The sequence below is a fragment of the Hemiscyllium ocellatum genome, chromosome 37 (genome assembly GCF_020745735.1).
Source record: "Hemiscyllium ocellatum isolate sHemOce1 chromosome 37, sHemOce1.pat.X.cur, whole genome shotgun sequence".
Classification (NCBI taxonomy): domain Eukaryota; kingdom Metazoa; phylum Chordata; class Chondrichthyes; order Orectolobiformes; family Hemiscylliidae; genus Hemiscyllium; species Hemiscyllium ocellatum.
The window spans coordinates 24,723,939-24,744,876 of NC_083437.1; the positions used below are offsets into that span (position 1 = coordinate 24,723,939).

A 20,938-nucleotide genomic window follows, 5' to 3' on the forward strand; every position below is an offset into this window, starting at 1 on the left:
GTACCACCCTCTGTATGTGAAAATGTTGCCCATTTGTATCTTTCCCCTGTCACTCTAAACCTGTGCCCTCTAGTTCTGGATTCCCCCTCCCCAGGGAAAATATCTTGTCTATTTATCCTATCCATGATCCTCATGCTTTTATAAACCTCCATAAGGTCACCCCTCAGCCTTCGATGGCCCAGGGAAAACAGTCCCAGCCTGTTCAGCCTCTCCCTATAAATACAAACAACAAAAAGATTTTGAAAATAACTTACCTTTCCCTAGTGTCAAACTTCTCATGTCATGCATATTGGAACATGTGCAGCATGTTGAGGGGGAACTGACCTGCCACCCACTTGCTGTGTTTCCGACTTGTGTGAATTTTCTCTTAAATGGTAAATGAAGCGAAAAAAAGCTACATTTCTGCCCTGCCTTGATCATCAGTGGATGCTGCCCTCTGCTGCTCGGACAGCAAAATGGCAACAGTGAAAAAAAACTGGACAAAAAAAATTCACTGCAGTGGTTAACACATTCAGAAGCAAAACATTTAAAAGAACTGCACTGAACTAACAGATCTCAATGTTGACACAACTAGGAATGTGGCCTCAGTGCTATTGAAAACAATATTGACAATGACAGGCAGTACTTGGGCCATATTAATGCTAAATTATGACATCTACTTCTATTAACTATCAATATGTACCTGAAACTGTGGTGTCTTTAGAAATGGCAACAGTATTCAATGCTCTGGGTCGTTCTTTCACCATTACCAGTACCGCTGAAGGAGACGACGATGAAAAAATATTGGTTAAGGAAAAGAAAATGCTGTAAACGCCAGATAAGTTTTCAGTAGACGTAGGCCACTCAACCCATTAATTCAGTGTTGATTCTTTGATGGAGAAACAAAAGACTACTCCCACCTAACTCTCTTCCCATAACCATGTGTTTTCTGTTTCACTTTTCCTTACAAGGGTCTCCTTCCCTGTAAATAGTTGCATGTTTCAGCATTTTGAATTTCTCCTAACCTCTCTCCTCATTCTTCCAGTGGCACTTCTAAACTGATGACTGCCCATTACTGACTCTCCAACCACTGGAAGCAATCAAACAGTTTTTAAAGCACAGAGGGAGGCCATTCAAACCATTGTGTCCTTGTCTACTCTCTGTAAGAACAATGTAGCTGGTCTCACTCTCCTGCCCTTTCCTCATGGCCCTGCAATTTCGATTTTGCCTTCAAGTTCTGAGCCAACTGTTTTTTTAAAAAGTCACAATTGAATCTCCCTCCACTCTTTGAGGGGTGCAAAACAAATCATTTTCCATGTCACAAAAAAAGCTTTTCCCATTCACTACTTTAAGATTCTTCACAATTTTGAAATCTTTTATTCATCCCTTCGGGGCCCTTTTATTTCAAGTTTCTCAGTTCCCATTCCAGGTATTAACCTGCAGATGAGCAGTGTGTTCTCTGAGGCTTTAATGTCCTGTCAATAATGCGCTATTAAGTTGGCACAGACTTGAATTGTGCTTTGACCATTGCCTTGTAAATCACTTGTAACTTCAATGAAATCTTTTCTTTCTAAGTCCATTTTCTTTCTCCTTGCAGGCGATGAAACATTTCATGATATTTTTAGGGAATTTTCCCATATGGCATCCAACAATCCTGAGAAACTCAACAGGAGAAGTTTCCATGTCAGCCATTCCTGCAGGTAGCTGGAGAAATTGCTTCTCCAACCTATGACCAGCTTTTCCCAAGACTTGCGTGCTGCTCTCCAGCTGACTGCAACTGTCACTCCATTCAGAAATGTCCAAGGCCCTGAGGATACAGAAGGATAAATTCCAGGGCTCCAAGTGGGACCAAGAGCACGTGACAATTCTGATATTTATTACCAGAAGCACTAGAAGTTGTAGTTTTCAGATGTAAGTGAAAGATCATGTTTTTAGATGGACATGCCCTGTACCTGCCCACATTCCTGGTTGACATATGTGTTAATTAAACTGAGCCGCAGAGAACTTCTGGTTCAATTCATGCTGAACTGGCTTCACCAAAATGTTAGTGGCAAATTGCTCTTGGCCAGGTAGGGGAAAAGGCTTCTCTTTCTCCACACTAACAAACAGATCCTGCTGGACAGTGGAAACAATCATTCAGTTTCTTTTAATATAAAATTCTGTCGTGGGATGTGGATGTTATTTCACATCACTAATTGCAATTAATAAAGTGACGGTGAGCTGCCTTCTTAAGCTACTGCATTCCATGAGGTATAGCAAACACAGTGTTTAGGAAGCCTGATTTCTCAACCACAGTGAAGGTACAGAGATATAGTTTCAAATCAGGATAATGCATGACTTGGAGGGGTCTTGCTGGTGGTGGTGTTCCTGTGCATCTACTGCCCTTGTCTTTCAAGCTGGTAGAAGTTGTGGGTTTGGCAGAACCTGTCACTGAAGAGTTGGTAGATCACTTGGCTCTGATACCTCTCCAAAGCTCATTGTCTGGCCTCACCTGTGAAGGATGCCTATTTGAGTGAGGTAGATGATCGAGCCTCACCAGTTATTACAGACGATAGCAGAGGCAGCAGATTAGGAGACGAGCAGAGAAAATTGAAGGAATTTCTGTTCTAATGTAAACTGACACAATAACCCAGTATTGTGGATGTTGGAGAACTGTGGTTTCTCCCACCCATAGCCCAAACCCCATCCCAATCCAAGGTGGCACAGTAAAGATTTGCCTGAGTAAAATATTTCATTATGTGAAGTTGTTTATATGTATCAGTAATTTTATATAATTCTCTTTTTTGGTGTTTATTGCATTGACTCTAATGTAAAAGTGCGTGATATCTAGATTGACCATTGTACACAGGATTGATGCATATAGAGGCCATCCATTTTAAATGTGGTTAACATATCAAGCTACCTCCAGTTGTACTAACTTTCTCCTTTCCAAATAAAAATTCACCCATTTTATTGAGAAGATTCCACCTTACTTGTCTTCCATTAGAGAGTTTAAGATATTTCTGACACTTAAAATTAAAAAAAAAGCTCCTCTAGCCTTGTAGGTGACTATTTAGGTCCATAAATATTATCCCTGATCCCATGGTGCACGAGCTGACATCAGCCACCTGCAAATGGACTCAGCACCTTTGCAATAATGAAGAGAAAAATCTCATTGGGATCTTTCATTCCTGATTAACCTTTCCAGTGAATCCCACCACAAGATTATTTCAGATGAGAACAGGGTTGGGTTTCATCGTGATGCCCTGCATGAGTAAGCAATCATTCCACAAAGGAACAATGGTTAAACTGGGTGCAGTCTCAGCAGATTGCTGGTAGAGCTTAATAAATCACAAGCCTCACACAGACAGGGATAAAGGAAGTAATTTTTAGTGAGAGGAAGGGAGGAAGCTTTGTTTTTCATGCATAAATTGTTGCTCAGCACCTTCTGACAGAATTGTCACTTGCAGTTTTCTAAATGAAATATTATTTATTAAAACCTCATATTTTAAGGGGCTAGAATTTCTTAGATTTTTAAAATCCTTTTGAAGCATGCATTTATGTACAGTATGTGCTTTGGGGTGATATAAAAAATATTGAAAATGCAGATTATACAGGTATGGTCTGCAGAGCTTGCCATTTTTAAACTCCAACCTTGTACATAAAAATTAGAAAATAGCAAGTAATATATCAATCATGTTTAATTTTATGGGCATCTTGTAAACACCAGCATAGATATGTCAGGCCATAGCCAGTTCCTGTGTTATAAGATCCTATGTCATTCTATGTAAAAATTGATTTATACACAACATTGCAATATGTACAGAGAAACAATGCAAATATTCTTTAATATTAAAATTGATTGGTTGCAAAACATTTCAGAGTTGACAGTTTCTTATGTATGTGACTGAGAGCTGCCAGTTGCTGTAAAATAAATTCTAACCAGCAGGTGAGGCCTCTTCCTTTCTCATTGAAATGAATATTTAGATTTTCTCCTTGTGAAGAAATGGGAGGACAACTTCACAGATTGAGTGCTTATGACTTAAAATTCCAGGCAAGTCTACAAAAAGCATAGAGCAGCTGGACTCTGGATGTCGCTATTTGGGGTTGACCCCAGATTTGTCAGTGGAATCATTGTCAAATTCCAACTAGGGCTGTGGTAGTGAGAATGTTTTCCTGCCTCTTTCTGAACTCTCTGGACTTTTCTGAGGCTATTTTATTTCCCTTAGTTCAATATGATAGTGAATAAAATTTAAGCCAGGAATTCCAATATTCCCATTCCAAGAACACGCTTGAACACATCTTGCAGAATTGATCATTCCTAAACAGATATTTATGATTATTCAAATTATTATATTAAATGGGCATTAGAATGTATTAACTTTAGTCTGTACATCAACCTTCCCTCTGTTATCATTTTTCCCTAATAATGTTTCCCTATTTTGTATTCTGGGGAGTATTTCTTTACATAAAACATGGAGTCTAGAGTCATAGAGATGTACAGCACAGAAACAGACCCTTTGGTCCAACCTGTCCATGCCGACCAAATATCCCAACCCAATCTACTCCCACCTGCCAGCACCCAGCCCATATCCCCCCCAAACCCTTCCTATTCATATACCCATCCAACTGCCTCTTAAATGTTGCAATTGTACCAGCCTCCACCACTTCCTCTGGCAGCTCATTCCATACATGTACCACTCTCTGCGTGAAAAAGTTTGGAATCTGAGGTAAATGGAATTTGCTGGCTAAATATATTATGGATTATGGAGCTAAGACAGAAAGATAGAGTTTGGATAGTAAATGGTAGAATTGTTGGAAGCAGTGAAGGCATCCTTTGGGTGAAATATTATGTGGGATAGCATGAAGTTATTCACTTTGATATTAAGAATAGAAAGCAAAATCATTTTAAAAATCTTGAAACTTCTAAATGTTAATAGAGGATGGGATGTATGTGTACAAAGATTGCAGTAAGTTTGAATGCATGTACACCAAATAATGAAGGCAATTGGCATATTGATTGAAATCAACATTGCAAAGGGAAGTAAAAGAATTAGGATTTTTTTTCTACAATTACATAATGGTTTGGTTAACAACTCTCAAGTACTCTGAGAAGTCTTACTCTTGATATCACAGGCATGATATATTTGCAGTGAATGAAATACAACAAAGGTTTACTAGATTTCTTTCCTGGGAACGAGGTCATCCTATGCCGAAAGGCTGAGTGAATTGGCCTTAGCTCTCCGGAATTCATAGAATGAGAAGTGATCTATTTGAAATACACAAGATTGTGAAGAGGCTTCACATGATAGACAATGAGAAGTTCTTTCCAATGGCTGGGAAACTTAGAATATTGGAGTACAGTCTCAATATAAAGGGTCCATTATTTAGAACTGAGATGAGAATAAATTTCTTTTCTTGGATGGTTGTGAATCTTCAGACAGTTGTGGGTGCTCCAACACTGAATGTATTTAAGGTTTGGAGACACTAGGATTTAGGTATTTTGTGAGATCAAGAGATATGGTGAGATGGAAGGAAATGGAATTACAACAGATCAGCTGTGATTGTTTTGAATGGTAGAGTAGGCTTGAGGGTCTGTATGGTCTAATCCAGCTCCTTTATCTTATATTTTTATGTTGTCTGAGTTCTGGCATCTGCAGTGCTGTCCATTCTGTTTCTTTAGCTCTCTCCTTTCTAAGACTGAATATTTCCACTACAGTCATTCCCATCCTTGTCTTCAGCCCCATGTCACAGAGTCACAGAGATGTATAGCATGGAAACAGACCCTTCAGTTCAGCTCATCCATGCGACAAGATATCTCAAGCTAATCTAATACCACTTGCCAGCACCAGGCCCATATCCCTCCAAACCCTTCTTATTCATCTCTTCATCCTGATGCCTTTTAAATATTGCAATTGTACCAGCTCCACCACTTCCTCTGGCAGCTCATTTCATATAAGCACCATTCTCTGTGTGAAAAGGTTGCCCCTTAGGTCCCTTTTATATCTTTCCCCTATCACCCTAAACCTATGCCCTCTAGTTCTGGACTCCCCCAGAAAAAAGACCTTGCCTATTTACCCTATCCATGCCCCTCATGATTTTATAAACCTCTATATGGTCACCCTCAGACTCAGACAGTCCAGGAAAAACAGACCCAGCTTATTCAGCCTCTCCCTATAGCTCAAATTCTCCAACACAGGCAACATCCCTGTAAATCTCTTCCGAACCCTTTCAAGTTTCACAACATCCTTGAGACCAGAATTGTATGCAATATTCCAACAGCGGCCTAATCAATGTCCTGAACAGCCAACTCCTATACGCAATACTCTGTCCAATTAAGGAAAGTATTTACCAAACATCATCTTCACGATCCTATCTACCTGTGGCTACTTTCAAGGAGCTATGAACCTGCACTCCAAGGTCTCTTTGTTCAGCAACACTCCCTAGGACCTTACCATTAAGTGTATAAGTCCTGCTAAGATACTGAGATAATTTTTACCGTATTTTCAAATTCTGGTCTGCTTTATCATTTCCTCATCACAATTTATACCACAGGAGAAAATGGTGCTGATTGTTTGCAAGTCAATAATTGGCCAAGGCTTACTGTAGAGAAAGTGGTGGGAACCTATAGGCTCCCATGTACCTTGATAACTCAAAAGAATGCACATATGAAGACCATATGGTTTCAACAATTGCTTAAATTCAAACAGTACATTCCTTTGGTTGTTTGTAATAGGCAAAGTACAGACAGTATGTAGCCGCCCTTGCCTGCAAAACCTAACAGGAAAACATGCAGTGTTAGATATATCTGATTCTGTAATTGGACAACACTTTGAGAACAACTCCAAATATGTTAGTACTTGCATTTGTAACCAGTCAAGCTTGTAATGTGCCTCACTTACTTTATTTATTCATGGAGTCTGGGTGTCACTAACTAGGCCAAAATTTGCTGCTTATCCTCAATTGTCCTTGAGAACATGGTGGTGAGCTGCCTTCTTGAACCGCTGGAGTAATTGGACATGAACATATACCCACAGTCCTCATGAAGGTAATGGGAGAGGTTTAGGATTTTGACAGTGAAGGAATGGTCACATAGTTGCAATCCAGGATGGTTTGAGGTCTAGATGGGAACTCGAAGGTGGTAGTGTTCCTGTGAATCTGCTACATTCATCCTGTAGGGTTGCAGCGGTCATGGCTTGGAAGGTGCTGTTGAAGAAGCCATTGCAAGTTGTCACTGAGTGCATTATTTAGCTGTCTGATTGTACTATCCTCTCAAAACTCTTTTTACTGTTGTTGCCTTCTAAATCCGCACTCATTTTCTTGCTATTTGAACATCACTGATCATAGCACTGAGATATATTTTAGTAAAACCAAAAATTACATTCTTCATGCCTGGGCTATAGTAAATTTTTAAAAAATCTTTTCCAACGTGTCTGTGGCATACCTTGACATCGTTAAGGTCCTCTCCCATCTATCTGGCTCCATTCTTAGCTATCCAGTTGGAGCAAATCACCTGCAACTGTATTACTTCTAATCCCATAGTGTGACCTTTGGAGTCATTAGTTATTTTTCTTTGACCCCTTCTCCTACTCTTAATTTTCCAGCATTGCCCAAAGCAACATTATCTTAGACCGTAGAGTTCCATTTGTACATGAATGGCATCTGACACTCATTATTTCTCATGTCCCCTTGAATACCTGACCTGCCGTATTGGACGAATAGAAATTAAACATTGGGAAGACCAAAGACCAAAGACCTTTGTCTTTTGCTTCCAATACAAACTTTACATCTAAGCCACAGACTCCATACCACCGACTCTCTGACCACAGCCTCTGGCTGAGCCAGACTGCTCTGCAACCTTAGCAGCCTAGTGGACTGGATCTACCACATATCGCCTTCATCACCAAAAACGCCTACTTCTATCCACTTTACATCTGCGAGGGGTAGTGGCAATAGTACAGGGGCAATGTAATTAGATTAATAATCCCTCTGGACTAAGTTAATTTGCCAGGGACATAGGTTCAAAACCCAGCCAGCAATTAATTAAACTCTAATTAATGGCATTTAAATTCAAAGAATAGACTGGAATTAAAAATTGATTCCAGTAATGCTGACCATGAATCAGGTTGACCCTTAACCATTCTCTAAATTGCTGTAACAAAGTTATCTGTTCAACAGCAATTAGGGAATGGTTACAAAATGCTGACTTTACCTGTGATGCATATACTCCAATATAAAAACCAGTTTAATATCATCTGCTCCAACTACATCCATGCTCCTTCCCTCTACATTTGGCCATTTGAATGCTATTGTAGCTGCTCTTCCTCCTTTCACCTTCAGCAAATCTGAAGCATTCCAAAATTCTGCTGCCACTACCCTCAGCTGTACCAAGTCCCTTTACATCACCCATTGGTGGGCAATGCTTCAATTTTAAAATTCTCACCTTGTTTTCAAATGATTCAATAGTCTTATCCCTCTTCATCTCTGTAACATCAACTCAGCCCACTCAAGATTTTGTTTTTAGAAATTAATTTACAGGATGAGGGGATCACTGGCTAAGCTTTAATTTATTGCCCATCCCTAATTTGTGGGTGGCACAGTGGTTAGCACTGCTATCTCACAGCGCCTGAGACCCGGGTTCAATTCCTGACTCAGGCGACTGTGTGGAGTTTGCACCTTCTCCCTGTGTTTCCTCCGGGTGCTCCGGTTTCCTCCCACAGTCCAAAGATGTGCGGAATTCAGGTGAATTGGCTATGCTAAATTGCCTGTAGTGTTAGGTAGGGGGTAAATGTAGGGGTATGGGTGGGTTGCGCTTCTGCGGGTCGGTGTGTACTTGTTGGGCCGAAGGGCCTGTTTCCACACTGTAAGTAATCTAATCTAATCTAATTACAATTTGACAAATCATGGGTGAGCTGTCTTCTTGAACTACTGCAATTCATATGGTGTAGGTTCACTGGTAATTCTGTTTGGAATTGAATTCCAGGATTTTGAGCCAGTGACAGTAAAGGAAAATCAGTTTAGTTCTTAATCATGATGACTCCTTCTCTTGGGAGGCAACTTAAAGTGGTTATGTATCCATATTATCTGCTGTCTTTGCCCTTTAATGTAATGAGGGGTGAGAATTTGGAAGGTACTGCCTAAGGTGAGTTATAGCAATGCACCTTGCAGATGGTACACAATAGTGCTACAATGGTGGTGGAAGGAGGAAATGTTGAAGGTTATGGGTGGGGTGGTAATCAAGCAGGCGGCTATGCCCTGAATAGTATCATGCATTCCATCACATTCCAGAATTATACCTTGCAGATGATGGGCAATCTTGAGGAGTTAGGTGAATTACTCACCACAGAACTCTCAGCCTCTGAATTGTTATTGTAACTACAGTATTCATATCGTCAGTCAAGTTCAGTTTCTGGCCAATGCTAACTCCCAGAATTGATGGTGGGGGATTCATTGAAGTTATGCTAGCAAACAACAAGGGGCAATGGTTGGATTCTCTCTTTTTGAAAATGGTCATTACTAGGCATTGAGTGGCACAAATGTCACGTGCCAGCCCAAGCCTGGATATTGTCAAAGTCTTACTGTATTTGAACATGGACTGTTTCCATATCTGAGGCATCACAAAAGGAGCTGAACATTGAGCAATCATTCCCACTTCTGACCTTATGATGGAGAGGTCACTGTTGAAGCAGCTGATGATGATTGGGCCAAGGACATTACCCTGAGGAATGCCTGCAGTGAGGTCCTTGGCCTAAGATGATTGATCTTCAACCGCCACAAACATCTTCCTTCTCTGCACTCCTTTAATCCTACCCTCATATGCAGCCCCAAGCTGCCATGCCTTCAGCTGTTGCAAGCCTAAGCCATGGAATACTCTCCATAAACCTTTCTCTCCCTCTTTAAGACATTCCTAAAAACTTATTTCAGCTGAGCTTTTGGCTACCTTTCCTAATTTCTCCTCATTGGGGGTGGGGGGGAATTTATCAAATTTTGATTGCAAGTATTCATTGCTACATTCACCTTGCTACATTTTGAAACTTTGAAAGCATTAACGATATGTAAGTCATTGTGAATATGATGAAAACCTCATTTAAAGATCTAACATCTCAATGTTTAAACTTATTAGTGAGACTTGAGCTTTCTCTCACAGTTGACCAGATTTCTTCCTCACACAAAGGCAATATGAATAATTTGACTATGGTCTAAAAGAAGGCTTCACACAGCTATTCTTCAAAACATTTTGTTTCGCTTTATATAGAACACAGCTGTTGTTTCCAGTGTCATTCAGATTTTCCATGGTATCGTTTCACAAATATCTTTGGTGCCTGCCAGCCTTCTGGTGGTTTCTTCAGTCCAGCCTTCTTCCAGATTCGCTTCAAATCCCTCTCAAACTTTATCTGTGAAACACATGGTAATAAAATTAGGTCCCAAACTGCAGAATAGAGAAGTGTAATTTAGTCACTGCTACTTGCGCCCCAGGAGGTTGAAAGGGACAAGAAATATGTAAGGTTACTGTTAATCTTCATTTTTAAAATTTCACCATATAAAGAGGATCCTCAATTATCTGAAGGCCACTAGCGAGGAGTATTTTCTTCGGTTAATCAAATGCTGGATAACATAGCTTAGCCATGCATCAGGACCGTGCAATCTTGTTGAGATAATCGAATCCCAGATAATCGAGGTTCCTCTGGAGATGGACACAATACATGTATGCTTTACTTCAACTTATTTTCCAAAGGTATGCAATACACCCTGATACTTACAGGGAAAATACAACATATGGCTTGATATGAAGCCATGCAGGTAAGGACAAGAATGTTTGAAATTCAAATGATAATATGGACTAAATTAGCTGACCTTGGGCAGGAAAAATAGCTAGCTTTCAGAAAGGAAGGCACAGGGTGAGGAAGATCACCTATTGCCCATATTGCTGATTGCTATCTTGTGGCTCATTGTTCTAAGTGTATGTGTGTATAACAGATGAGCACAAGATTGAGTGAAGCTATGGTGTCTTCTTCATCTCATTCACAAACCTTCAAACAGCCATTCACATTCTCAGTTGTATGACATATGAAGAATAGCCAACTATCTAAAATGCTGGAGATAATGGCTGATCTTGAAACTGAGAGAAGATCAGTCAGGATTTTACTGAGGTCACAGGTTTTACTGGTTAAAGGGTTGAATTTAATTCTGCTCTTACTCCTTTTCACATCTGTTGGCATGAGGTAAGAGGAAAATGTAAAGGAGCTGGAACTTACTTGTAAATACATGTTAACATTTATCAAGAGAGTTCACATGTTACAGTAAATATATACAGCTCAACACTTGATTCAGTAGTTGAGTGGTGTAGTAATGTCCTTTAGCTCATTATCGGTGTGACTAGTCGGGCAAGAGAGGAAATAGCTGAGGGCCTGACAGATATCTTTAAATCCAGGTGAGGTGCTGGAGGACTGGAGGGTTGCTCATGTTGTCCCCCTGTACAAGAAGGGTAGTAGGGATATTCCGGGTAACTACAGACTAGTGAGCCTGATGTCAGTGGTGGGAAAGTTGCTGGAGAAAGTACTGAGGGATAGGATCTATTTATATTTAGAAAAGAATGTGCTTATCAGTGATAGGCAACATGGTTTTGTGCGGGGGAGATCATGCCTTACCAATTTAATAGAGTTCTTCGAGGAAGTGACCAAGTTGATAAATGAAGGAAAGACTGTTGATGTCATGTACATAGACTTTAGTAAGCCGTTTGATAAGGTTCCCCATGGTAGACTGATGGAGAATGTGAAGTCACATGGTGTGCAGGGTGTTCTAGCTAGGTAGATAAAGAACTGGTTGAGCAACAGGAGACAGAGAGTAGTAGTTGAAGGGAGTTTCTCAAAATGGAGAAAGGTGACCAGTGGAGTTCCACAGGGATCAGTGTTGGGGCCACTGTTGTTTGTGATATACATAAATGATCTGGGAGAGGGCATTGTTGGTATGATCAGCAAGTTTGCAGATGATATGAAGATTGGTGGAGTAGCAGAAAGCATAAGGGACTGTCAGAAAATACAGGAAGACATAGAGAGACTGGAGAGTTGGGTGGAAAAGTGGCAGATGGTTTTCAATCCTGACAAATGTGAGGTGATGCATTTAGGCAAGACTAATTCTAGAGCGAATTATACAATCAACGGAAGAGCCTTGGGAAAAGTTGATGGGCAGAGAGATCTGCGAGTGCAGGTCCGTTGTACCCTGAAGGTTGCTGCACAGGTGGATAGAGTGGTCAAGAAGGCATATAGTATGCTTGCCTTCATTGGACAGGGTATTGAGTATAAGAGCTGGCAAGTCGAGTTAAAATTGTACAAGAAATTGGTTCGACCGCATTTAGAATACTGCGTACAGTTCTGGTCGCAATATTACCAAAAGGATGTGGACACTTTGGAGAGGGTGCAGAGAAGATTACGAGGATGTTGCCTGGTATGGAAGGTGCTAGCTATGAAGAGAGGTTGAGTAGGTTAGGTTTATTTTCATTAGGAAAAAGGAGATTGAGTGGGCACCTGATTGAGGTTTACAAGATCATGAAGGGTATAGACAAGATTTTTCCCCAAGGTGAAGGATTCAATAACGAAAGGTCACTCTTTTAAGGTGAGAGGTGGAAAGTGTAAGGAGGATACACGCGACAAGTACTTCACACAGTGGGTGGTGGGCGTTTGGAACACGTTGCCAGCAGAGGTGGTAGAGGCAGGCACAGTAGATTCATTTAAAATGCGTCTGGATAGATGCAGGAGTAGGTGAGGAGCAGAGGGATACAGATGCTTAGGAATTGGGCGACAGGTTTAGACTGTAGATTTGGATCGGCTCAGGTTTGGAGGGCCAAAGGGCCTGTTCCTGGGCTGTAAATTTTCTTTGTTCTATACAAAATGTGGAACCATCACTCATGAATGATATTCAAAATGTTTGCTTAAAAGTGTCATTTAAACAAAATTTGCCTGGGAGGCTTATAAACAAAGTTCAGATATGCAAAACCATCATGACTTACTTGCCGTCTTCGTCTACGGTTTTCTTTGATTCGTCTGCGTAAAAACTTGGTACGTTTTAATAACTTTTTGTACTTGTGCCTATTCATTTTTCTCCTGCGAATTTTCAGTACATTTTTACACTGGATTTCATCTTTATTGCAGTTCATCACTTCTCCATTCTCACCAAATGGTAAAGGTTCCTCAGCTGAAGGACAGTCATACTGCTGAGAAGAATGTTGGACACTTATCCCAATACTTTGCTCATTGTTTAGATCCAACCCCGGTACATGGTATTTAATTGTTAGCCAACCTTCTAATGGACTAATGGACAATTTCCGTGGAGTCAGAAACTCCTCCAACTCATTATCTAGTGTGCACCAACGTTGTGGTTTCAGCTTAGTTTGATGAGGCTGTGTGTAGCAATTCCTCGATAATGCTTTGCAATGTTGAATGGCAGAACCAAGAACAGGCAGATCAACTAGAAATGAAACAACAAAACTTCTATAAAATGCAACCCCTATTTCAACCTATCAACTTTTTTTTTGCAAAAATAACAGAAACAAATGAACACATTTCAAGTCCCAAGTAGGATAAAGAGACACTGAATAATTCCTTGCCGCACTGATTAAGAGCACGTTATGGCCAAGATGCAGCAATAATAGCGCCAATGTATTTTTTTTCTTTTGTCCAAGCACAAGAGCAACAATGCGAGACGATTAGGTCAAATATTCTGAAGAAGCCAAAAGACTTAAGCATCTTGTATTTTTATTTATTTTATGACGCAATTAATTAAGCTACGTGACAATTAATTGAGCAATCCTGCTCAGAGCACAGACTGGTCATTTTATGAAACCTTTATGAGACCTTTAGACAGATCTTTTGCTAATCTCATCGGCATATTGGGCGAATTTGCCTATTCTGTTCTGCAAACACTTTCAAAGTTTTGCCTAATCCTCTGATTAAATTCTGGCTAATCGACATTGCAATAAAATGTGAATAGTCTTCAGTAGTTCCGATGAAATCATACTGCGCTCAAAATGTTAGTTTAGTTTCTTTCTCCACAGATGCTGTTAGACCTGCGTTTCTCCAGCATTTGTTTCAGATTTCCAGAATCTGCAGTATTTTATTTTAATTGCAATAAAATGTCACAGGATGACAAAGAAAAATGTCTTTTGCTGCCCCCCCAAAAGCAGACAAAATCTCTGGAATTTCTTAATGTTTCAGTGATTGAACTTTAGATTAGATTAGATTGCTTACAGTGTGGAAACAGGCCCTTCGGCCCAACAAGTCCACACCGACCTGCCGAAGCGCAACCCACCCATACCCCTACATTTACCCCCTACCTAACACTACGGGCAATTTAGGATGGCCAATTCACCTGACCCGCACATCTTTGGACTGTGGGAAGAAACCGGAGCACCCGGAGGAAACCCACGCAGACACGGGGAGAATGTGCAAACTCCACACAGTCAGTCGCCCGAGTCGGGAATTGAACCCGGGTCTCAGGCGCTGTGAGGCAGCAGTGCTAACCACTGTGCCACCATGCCGCCCACAAACTTTCTTAGTTAATAAACTATTTATACTAAAAACGACCGCATATATACATACATTGCCTAATGCACTACTTCATGAATTGTTGAGTTCAATTATAGTATATCTGCCAGCCAGTGAGGCAATTATTTGCCTGCCCAAGATTTTCAATGTATATTGTCAAACTTACATGATATATCTGCTTAAAATATTTCTTTAAAGGCAAAATAAAGTTTAATTTGTTCATTACACCAATACCATTAATGAACACTTTCACAAACTAATAGTTTACATATTTCTCAAAAGTTAAATGCAAGGAAAATTAACAACCCCAATTGTAATGTCAATGGAACTTCAAAATAAATGCACATATTGAACACTGAACTTCAATATTACCTGTCAGAGTTCAAAAGGTTATTGATGATTTTAAATGCTGACCTGGAATTCTTGAGAGATTTTGTTAGTTATTGGTTATTAAATTAATATATTTAATTGTAAAATGACTAATAGTCACAAACATAAGAAAGAAATAATGATAGAATTTGTGAAGAGTCCATGGAATTGTAATATTCATCCCCATCTTTGCCTGTGTCTTTTACTTTCCGATAAATAGCCCTAATGATATTTACTTATCCTACACCCTTTATCCAACCATTCAATCTAATTTTGAATAATGACATGATTTCCAATAGGTTTTCCAACATGGTTCAATGCATAGCACTCTCAAAACCAAGTCAGAAGGTTGCAAGTTCAGAGTCTTGTGAATAAGTTCAGAGACTGACCACCAGGCAAATAACAAAAATAAACCTGAGAAAAGGTTCCATTCTGGGATCTGACTTGTTCAGTATAACTATTAGCTGGGATCATAATAGTAGGAATGTTACCACAAGACTAGATGTTAACATGCCTAATCTTCAAGGGAGCTTCACGGAACAATATGCTCGTGTAATCCAAAGGCCCAGGATGCTCTGGGGACATAGATTCAAATTCCATTAGAGAAATTAGTGAATTTCAATTCAATTTCATAAAGTCTGGAATTAACACTAATCTCAATAATGGCAATGATAATTGATTAGTAATAAATTTTATAAAAACTCACAAGTTCTGAACAGATTATGTCTGCTGAAAGTGTGGTTGCGAATCCTATCAGATTACATGGATAGGTTGGAGCAGCAGTTAGAGGCAATGAGGAATTTACAGGAGCTAGTGGGTGTGATGGATGGCAGTAAAACTGCAGATATAGTCGTGTAGATGCGTTACCTCTAGGAAAGGTAGGAGAGATAGACAGGTAGTGCAGGAGTCTCCTGTGGCTACCCCTCTTCTCAAACAAGTATGCTGTTTTGGAAAATTTAGGGGTCATGGACTCTCAGGGGAATGTAGCAGTGACAGCCAAGTTTCTGGTACCAAGACTGGCTCTAATGTAACGGGGGTTATGTCAGGTTCCAAATGATCAATTGTGATAGAGGACTCGCTAGTCAGAGGCACAGACAGACATTTCTGCAGCCAGCAACAAGACATCAGAATAGTGTGCTGCTTCCCAGGAGTCAGGATCAAGGATGTCTTGGAGAGGATGTAGAATATTCTCAAAGGAGAGAGTGACCAGCAGGAGGTTGTTGTATATTGAAACTAAATAACATGTGAACAGGACAACGTTCTGAGGAAAGAACATAGGAAATTAGGCAGGGCATTAAAAAGTAGGCCCTCAAGGATGATAATATCTGGATTACTCCAAGCACCACATGTTAGTCAGAGTAGGAATAGAAGGATAGAGCAGATGAATCAATGGCTGAGAAGCTGGTGCAGGGGAAAAGGTTACACATTTGTCAATCTTTAAAACCTCTTTTGGGGTAGAGATGACCTGTATAAGAAGGACGGATCACTGGAGGGTGGAGCTGACAGGTAAGGCCGATGAATTCAGGGCATGGTAGGGAATACGGAAGTGGGATATCATAGCTGTTACAGGGACATGGCTCAGGGTTGGACAGAACTAGCAGATAAATATTCCAGGGTCGATATACTATAGGAAGGGTAGAAAAGGGGCAAGAGAGGAGGGGGAGTAGGACATTACGGCTGTACATAGGGAGAAGTTACCAGAGAGTATACCGTGAGGGGCTATTTGGGTAGAATAGAGAAATAAGAAAGAGATGGTCACCTTTCTGGGACTGTACAATAGACTTCCAATAGTCAGCCGGAAATCTAGAAGCAAGTTTGCAAGGAGATCTCAGTAATCTGTGAGAATAACAGGGTGGTAATACTAGAGGATTTTAATTTTCCAAACATTGACTGGGACTGCCATAATCTTAAAACGCATAAAGGTGGATAGATCCCCACGGCTTAATCAGGTGTACCCTAGAATTTTACGGGAAGCTAGGGAAGTGATCGCTGGGCCCCTTGCCTAGATATTTGTATTATTGATAGCCACAGGTGAGGTGCCGGAAGATTGGAGATGGGCTAGTGTCATTATTTAAGAAAGATTGTAAGGAAAAGCCAGGAAAATACAGACTGGTGAGCCTGACACCAGTGGCAGGCAAGTTATTGGAGAGGATTCTGAGGGACAGGATTTACATGAATTTGGAAAGGCAAGGACAGACTAGGACTCATTCCTGATGAAGGGTTTATGCCCGAAACGTCGAATTTCCTGTTCCTTGGATGCTGCCTGACCTGCTACACTTTTCCAGCAACACATTTTCAGCACAGACTAGGGATTGTCAACATGGCTTTGTGCATAGGAAGTCATGTCTCATGAACTTGATTTAGTTTTTTTAAGGAGTGACAAAGAGGATTGACAAAGGCAGAGCAATGGGTGTGATCTATGTGAACTTCAGTAAGGTGTTCGACCTCATGGTAGAGTGGTTAGCAAGGTTAAATCACATGGAACACGAAGAACTAGCCACTTGGATACAAAGCTAGCTCAAAGGTAAGTGACAGAGGGTGCTGATGGTGGAGGACTTCAGACTGAAGGCCTGTGACCAGTGATGCACTACAAAGACTGGTGCTGGGTCCACTGCTTGATGTTATTTATAGAAATGATTTGGATATAAATATAGAAGTTATGGTTAGTAAGTTCGCAATGACACCAAAATTGGCAGTGTAGTGGACAGCAAAGAAAGGTTACCTCAGAGCAAACAGGACCTTGATCAGTTGGGCCGAACAGTGTAGGTGGAGTTGAGTCTAAATGTGAGGTGCTACATTTTGACAGGGAAAATCAGGGCAGGACTTAAACACTTAATTGTAAGGTCCTGGGGAGTGCTGCTGAACAAAGAGACCTTACAGTGCAAGCTCATAGTTCCCTGAAAGTGGAGTCGCAGGTAAATAAGGTAGTTGGCAGCATTTGGTACACTTGCCTTTATTGGGCAGTGCATGGAGTGTAGGAGTTGGGAGGTCATGTTGCAGCTGTACAAGACATGGTTAGACCACTTTTGGAATACTGCATTCAATTCTGATATCCTTGCTATAGGAAGGATATTGTCAAACTTGAAAGGGTTCAGAAAAAAATTACAAAGATGTTGCCAAGGTTGGAAGGTTCGATCTGCAGATACAGGCTGAATAGGCTCAGGCTAATTTCTGTAGAACATCAGCAGCTGAGGGGTGACCTTATATAAAAGTTTACAAAATCACAAGGGGCATGGATAGGGTGACTAGTCAAGGTCTTTTCCCCAGGGTAGGGGAGTCCAAACCTACAGGGCATAGGTTTAAGGAGAGAGGAGAAAGAAGGGATCTAAAGGGCAACTTTTTCTTGCAGAGAGTGGTGCATTGTATGGAATGAACTGCCTGAGGAAGTGCTGGAGGCTGGTACAATTATAACACTTAAAAAGATGGGTATATGAATAGGAAGGGTTAAGAGAGACATGGGCCAAATGCTAGCAAATGAGACTAGATGAATTTAGGATATCTGGCCAGTATGGACAAATTGGACTGAAGAGCCTGTTTCCATTCTGCACATCTTTATGACTTTATGACTAAATCACAGTGGGCTCAAAATGTTAACTCTATTTCTCTCTCCACAAATACTGCCAGACCTGCTGAGTTTCTCCAGCATTTTCTCTGATATAAAAAACTCATCCAGTTCACTAATGCCATTTAGGTAGGGAAATCTGCTATTTTCAGGGTCCACACTACATGTGACTCCAGACTCATAGCAATGTGGTTAACTCTTAACTGGCCTCTCAAATGGCCCAGTGAGCTACTCTGTCCAACGGTGTTGGACTTGTTGGGCCGAAAGGCCTGTTTCCACACTAATCTAATAAGGGATGACCAATGAATCCATATTGCTGACATCCAATGAAAGAATATTGGAATACTTTAAGGCTATCAGAAATTAACCTAGAACCAAACCTTCAGTTTTGCATTTATTTTTTGCTGTCATTGCTCCTTACATGAACTTATACAAATACATTAACAGCAATGTCAGGCAGTCAGACCCTGAGCTTTCTCTGCCATTCATAACATCATGGCTGATCTGTTTGTGTTTTGAAATCCATGTTCCCATTCACTCCAATAACCTTTGAGGCTTTTGCTTATCAAAAATCTATGTACTTCTGCCTTTAAAAACGTTCAATGATCTTAGCTCCACCATGCCTTGAAGCAGAGAATTTCAAACACACACAACTCTCAGAGAAAGAAAAATTAACTTTAGCTCTGTCCTGAAAATGTAAACTTCTAATTCTGGAGTCACCCACAAGAGAAAACATCATTGTCACATAGAATCATAAAGATGTACAGCACAGAAACAGATCCTTCAGTCCAAATCGTCCACGCCGACCAGATACCCCAACCCAATCTAGTCCCACTTGCCAGCACCTGGCCCATATCCCTCCAAACCCTTCTTATTCATATACCCAACCAGATGCATTTTAAATGTTGCAACTGTACTAGCCTCCACCACTTCCTCTGGCAGCTCATATCATACACATACCACCCTCTGTGTGAAAATGTTGCCTTTTAGGTCTCTTATATCTTTCCCCTCTCATCCTAAACCAATGTCCTCTAGTTCTGGACTCCCCCACCCCAGGGAAAAGACTTTGTCTATTTATCCTATCCTATAAGGTCACCCCTCAGCCTTCAATGCTCCAGGGAAAACAGCCCCAGCCTGTTCAGCCTTTCCCAACAGCTCAAATCCTCCAACCCTGGGAATATCCTTTGCCTTGTCAAGACTGTTCTAGTTGGTTTCCCAGCCTTTTCAAAATGTTTTTCACCCGTTTCATTCTGTATCACCTGAGAGACAACTGAGGGTGGCATGGTGGCACAGTGGTTAGCACCGCTGCCTCACAGCGCCAGAGACCTGGGTTCAATTCCTGACTCGGGCAACTGACTGTGTGGAGTTTGCACATTCCCCCCGTGTCTGCGTGGGTTTCCTCCGGGTGCTCCGGTTTCCTCCCACAGTCCAAAGATGTGCGGGTCAGGTGAATTGGCTATGCTAAATTGCCCGTAGTGATAGGTAAGGGGTAAATGTAGGGGTATGGGTGGGTTGTGCTTCGGCGGGTCGGTGTGGACTTGTTGGGCCGAAGGGCCTGTTTCCACACTGTAAGTAATCTAAAAAAAACACCACCCATTAGAAACAGGCCGTACTTGAGTGGCTGAATGACCTACTCCTGTCCCAATGTTTCAAAATCTTTAAACAAAGGGCTGGAACGTGTATTTTTTGGCATAGAGATGGCCGAGACAGAAAGTTAGGTTAATGTTGAAAGATGATGGAGAAGGGGGAGATTAAGTGCCCACTGTGGGTGTCTTTGTTTCTGTGGTTGTCACATTGGCTTGCCTCAGAGCAGAAATGTCTCCGACTCTTCATCTTACCCGGCAGTCTGGGTGCTTTCACAAGCTGCAGAGCGAATCTTGACAGAAACATTATACTAACTCATTCAGGAACAAGTGTGGCAACCCTCCAGTCGTGTCTGAAAGCAGAAATGTGGGTCTGCAGTTAGTGCCAGGGTCCACAAAACATCAAACACCGGGGGGAGGGTGAAGGGGCACGATCGAGAATGAGCAACGACTTAAAACCGGCGGATAAATTAAGACATAAATGACCTGCGGATATTCCCGGTCACCGCGGCGCGCTCTCCGGTAACCCAGTCTAGAACATTCCGTACTTCCGGTGACAGCGGAGGAAATCCTTCCCCCGGCGCCGGAGCCGAAACAGCGGTTCCACCGCACAAAGGGGCCATGTGCTTGCCGCGAATTGGGACAATTCCTGATCTTGTACATTTTTTACAAAAACGACTATGATTGGAAATAAAATACTGACAACCGAGGTCAAACAGATCTTACTGGTTCAGAAAAATCACGTGGTAAAAGGTAGGTTGGAATTGGAGCAGAAATTTCCTCATGGAGGAAGCTGTAGGCCTCCAAATGCCTTGGTCCAGTCTATCATCATCATGGAGATCTCTGGTTCAAGTCTCACATCCTCCAGGGGGCTGTCATAACGCTTCTGAACTGGTTGATTTAAAATATCCAAAAGCATAATGGCG

The 20,938-nt window shown here is 41.2% G+C and overlaps 1 protein-coding gene across 1 annotated transcript; it reads right to left on the reverse strand.

Moving 5' to 3' along the window:
* Positions 1–3,641: 3,641 nt before the first annotated feature.
* aurkaip1 (aurora kinase A interacting protein 1) lies at positions 3,642–20,608 on the reverse strand. The gene is made up of 4 exons (XM_060852258.1): positions 20,499–20,608; positions 20,268–20,365; positions 12,965–13,422; positions 3,642–10,352 (listed from the first exon to the last, which is right to left on the reverse strand). Exons 2-4 carry the CDS (start codon positions 20,317–20,319, stop codon positions 10,236–10,238), a joined length of 627 nt encoding a protein of 208 aa, XP_060708241.1. The 5' UTR covers positions 20,320–20,365; positions 20,499–20,608; the 3' UTR covers positions 3,642–10,235.
* Positions 20,609–20,938: the final 330 nt, after the last annotated feature.

Bases quoted from the DNA above. Each gene is read 5' to 3' on its own strand.
- aurkaip1 (XM_060852258.1), bottom strand. From the start codon at position 20,319: ATGTTTCTGTCAAGATTCGCTCTGCAGCTTGTGAAAGCACCCAGACTG. The intron at 13,423-20,267 runs GTAAGATGAAGA...TTTCATTTCTAG, and splicing joins GAAAGCACCCAGACTGCCGG to TTGATCTGCCTGTTCTTGGT. The intron at 10,353-12,964 runs GTAAGTCATGAT...TGTGTTTCACAG, and splicing joins ACCGTAGACGAAGACGGCAA to ATAAAGTTTGAGAGGGATTT.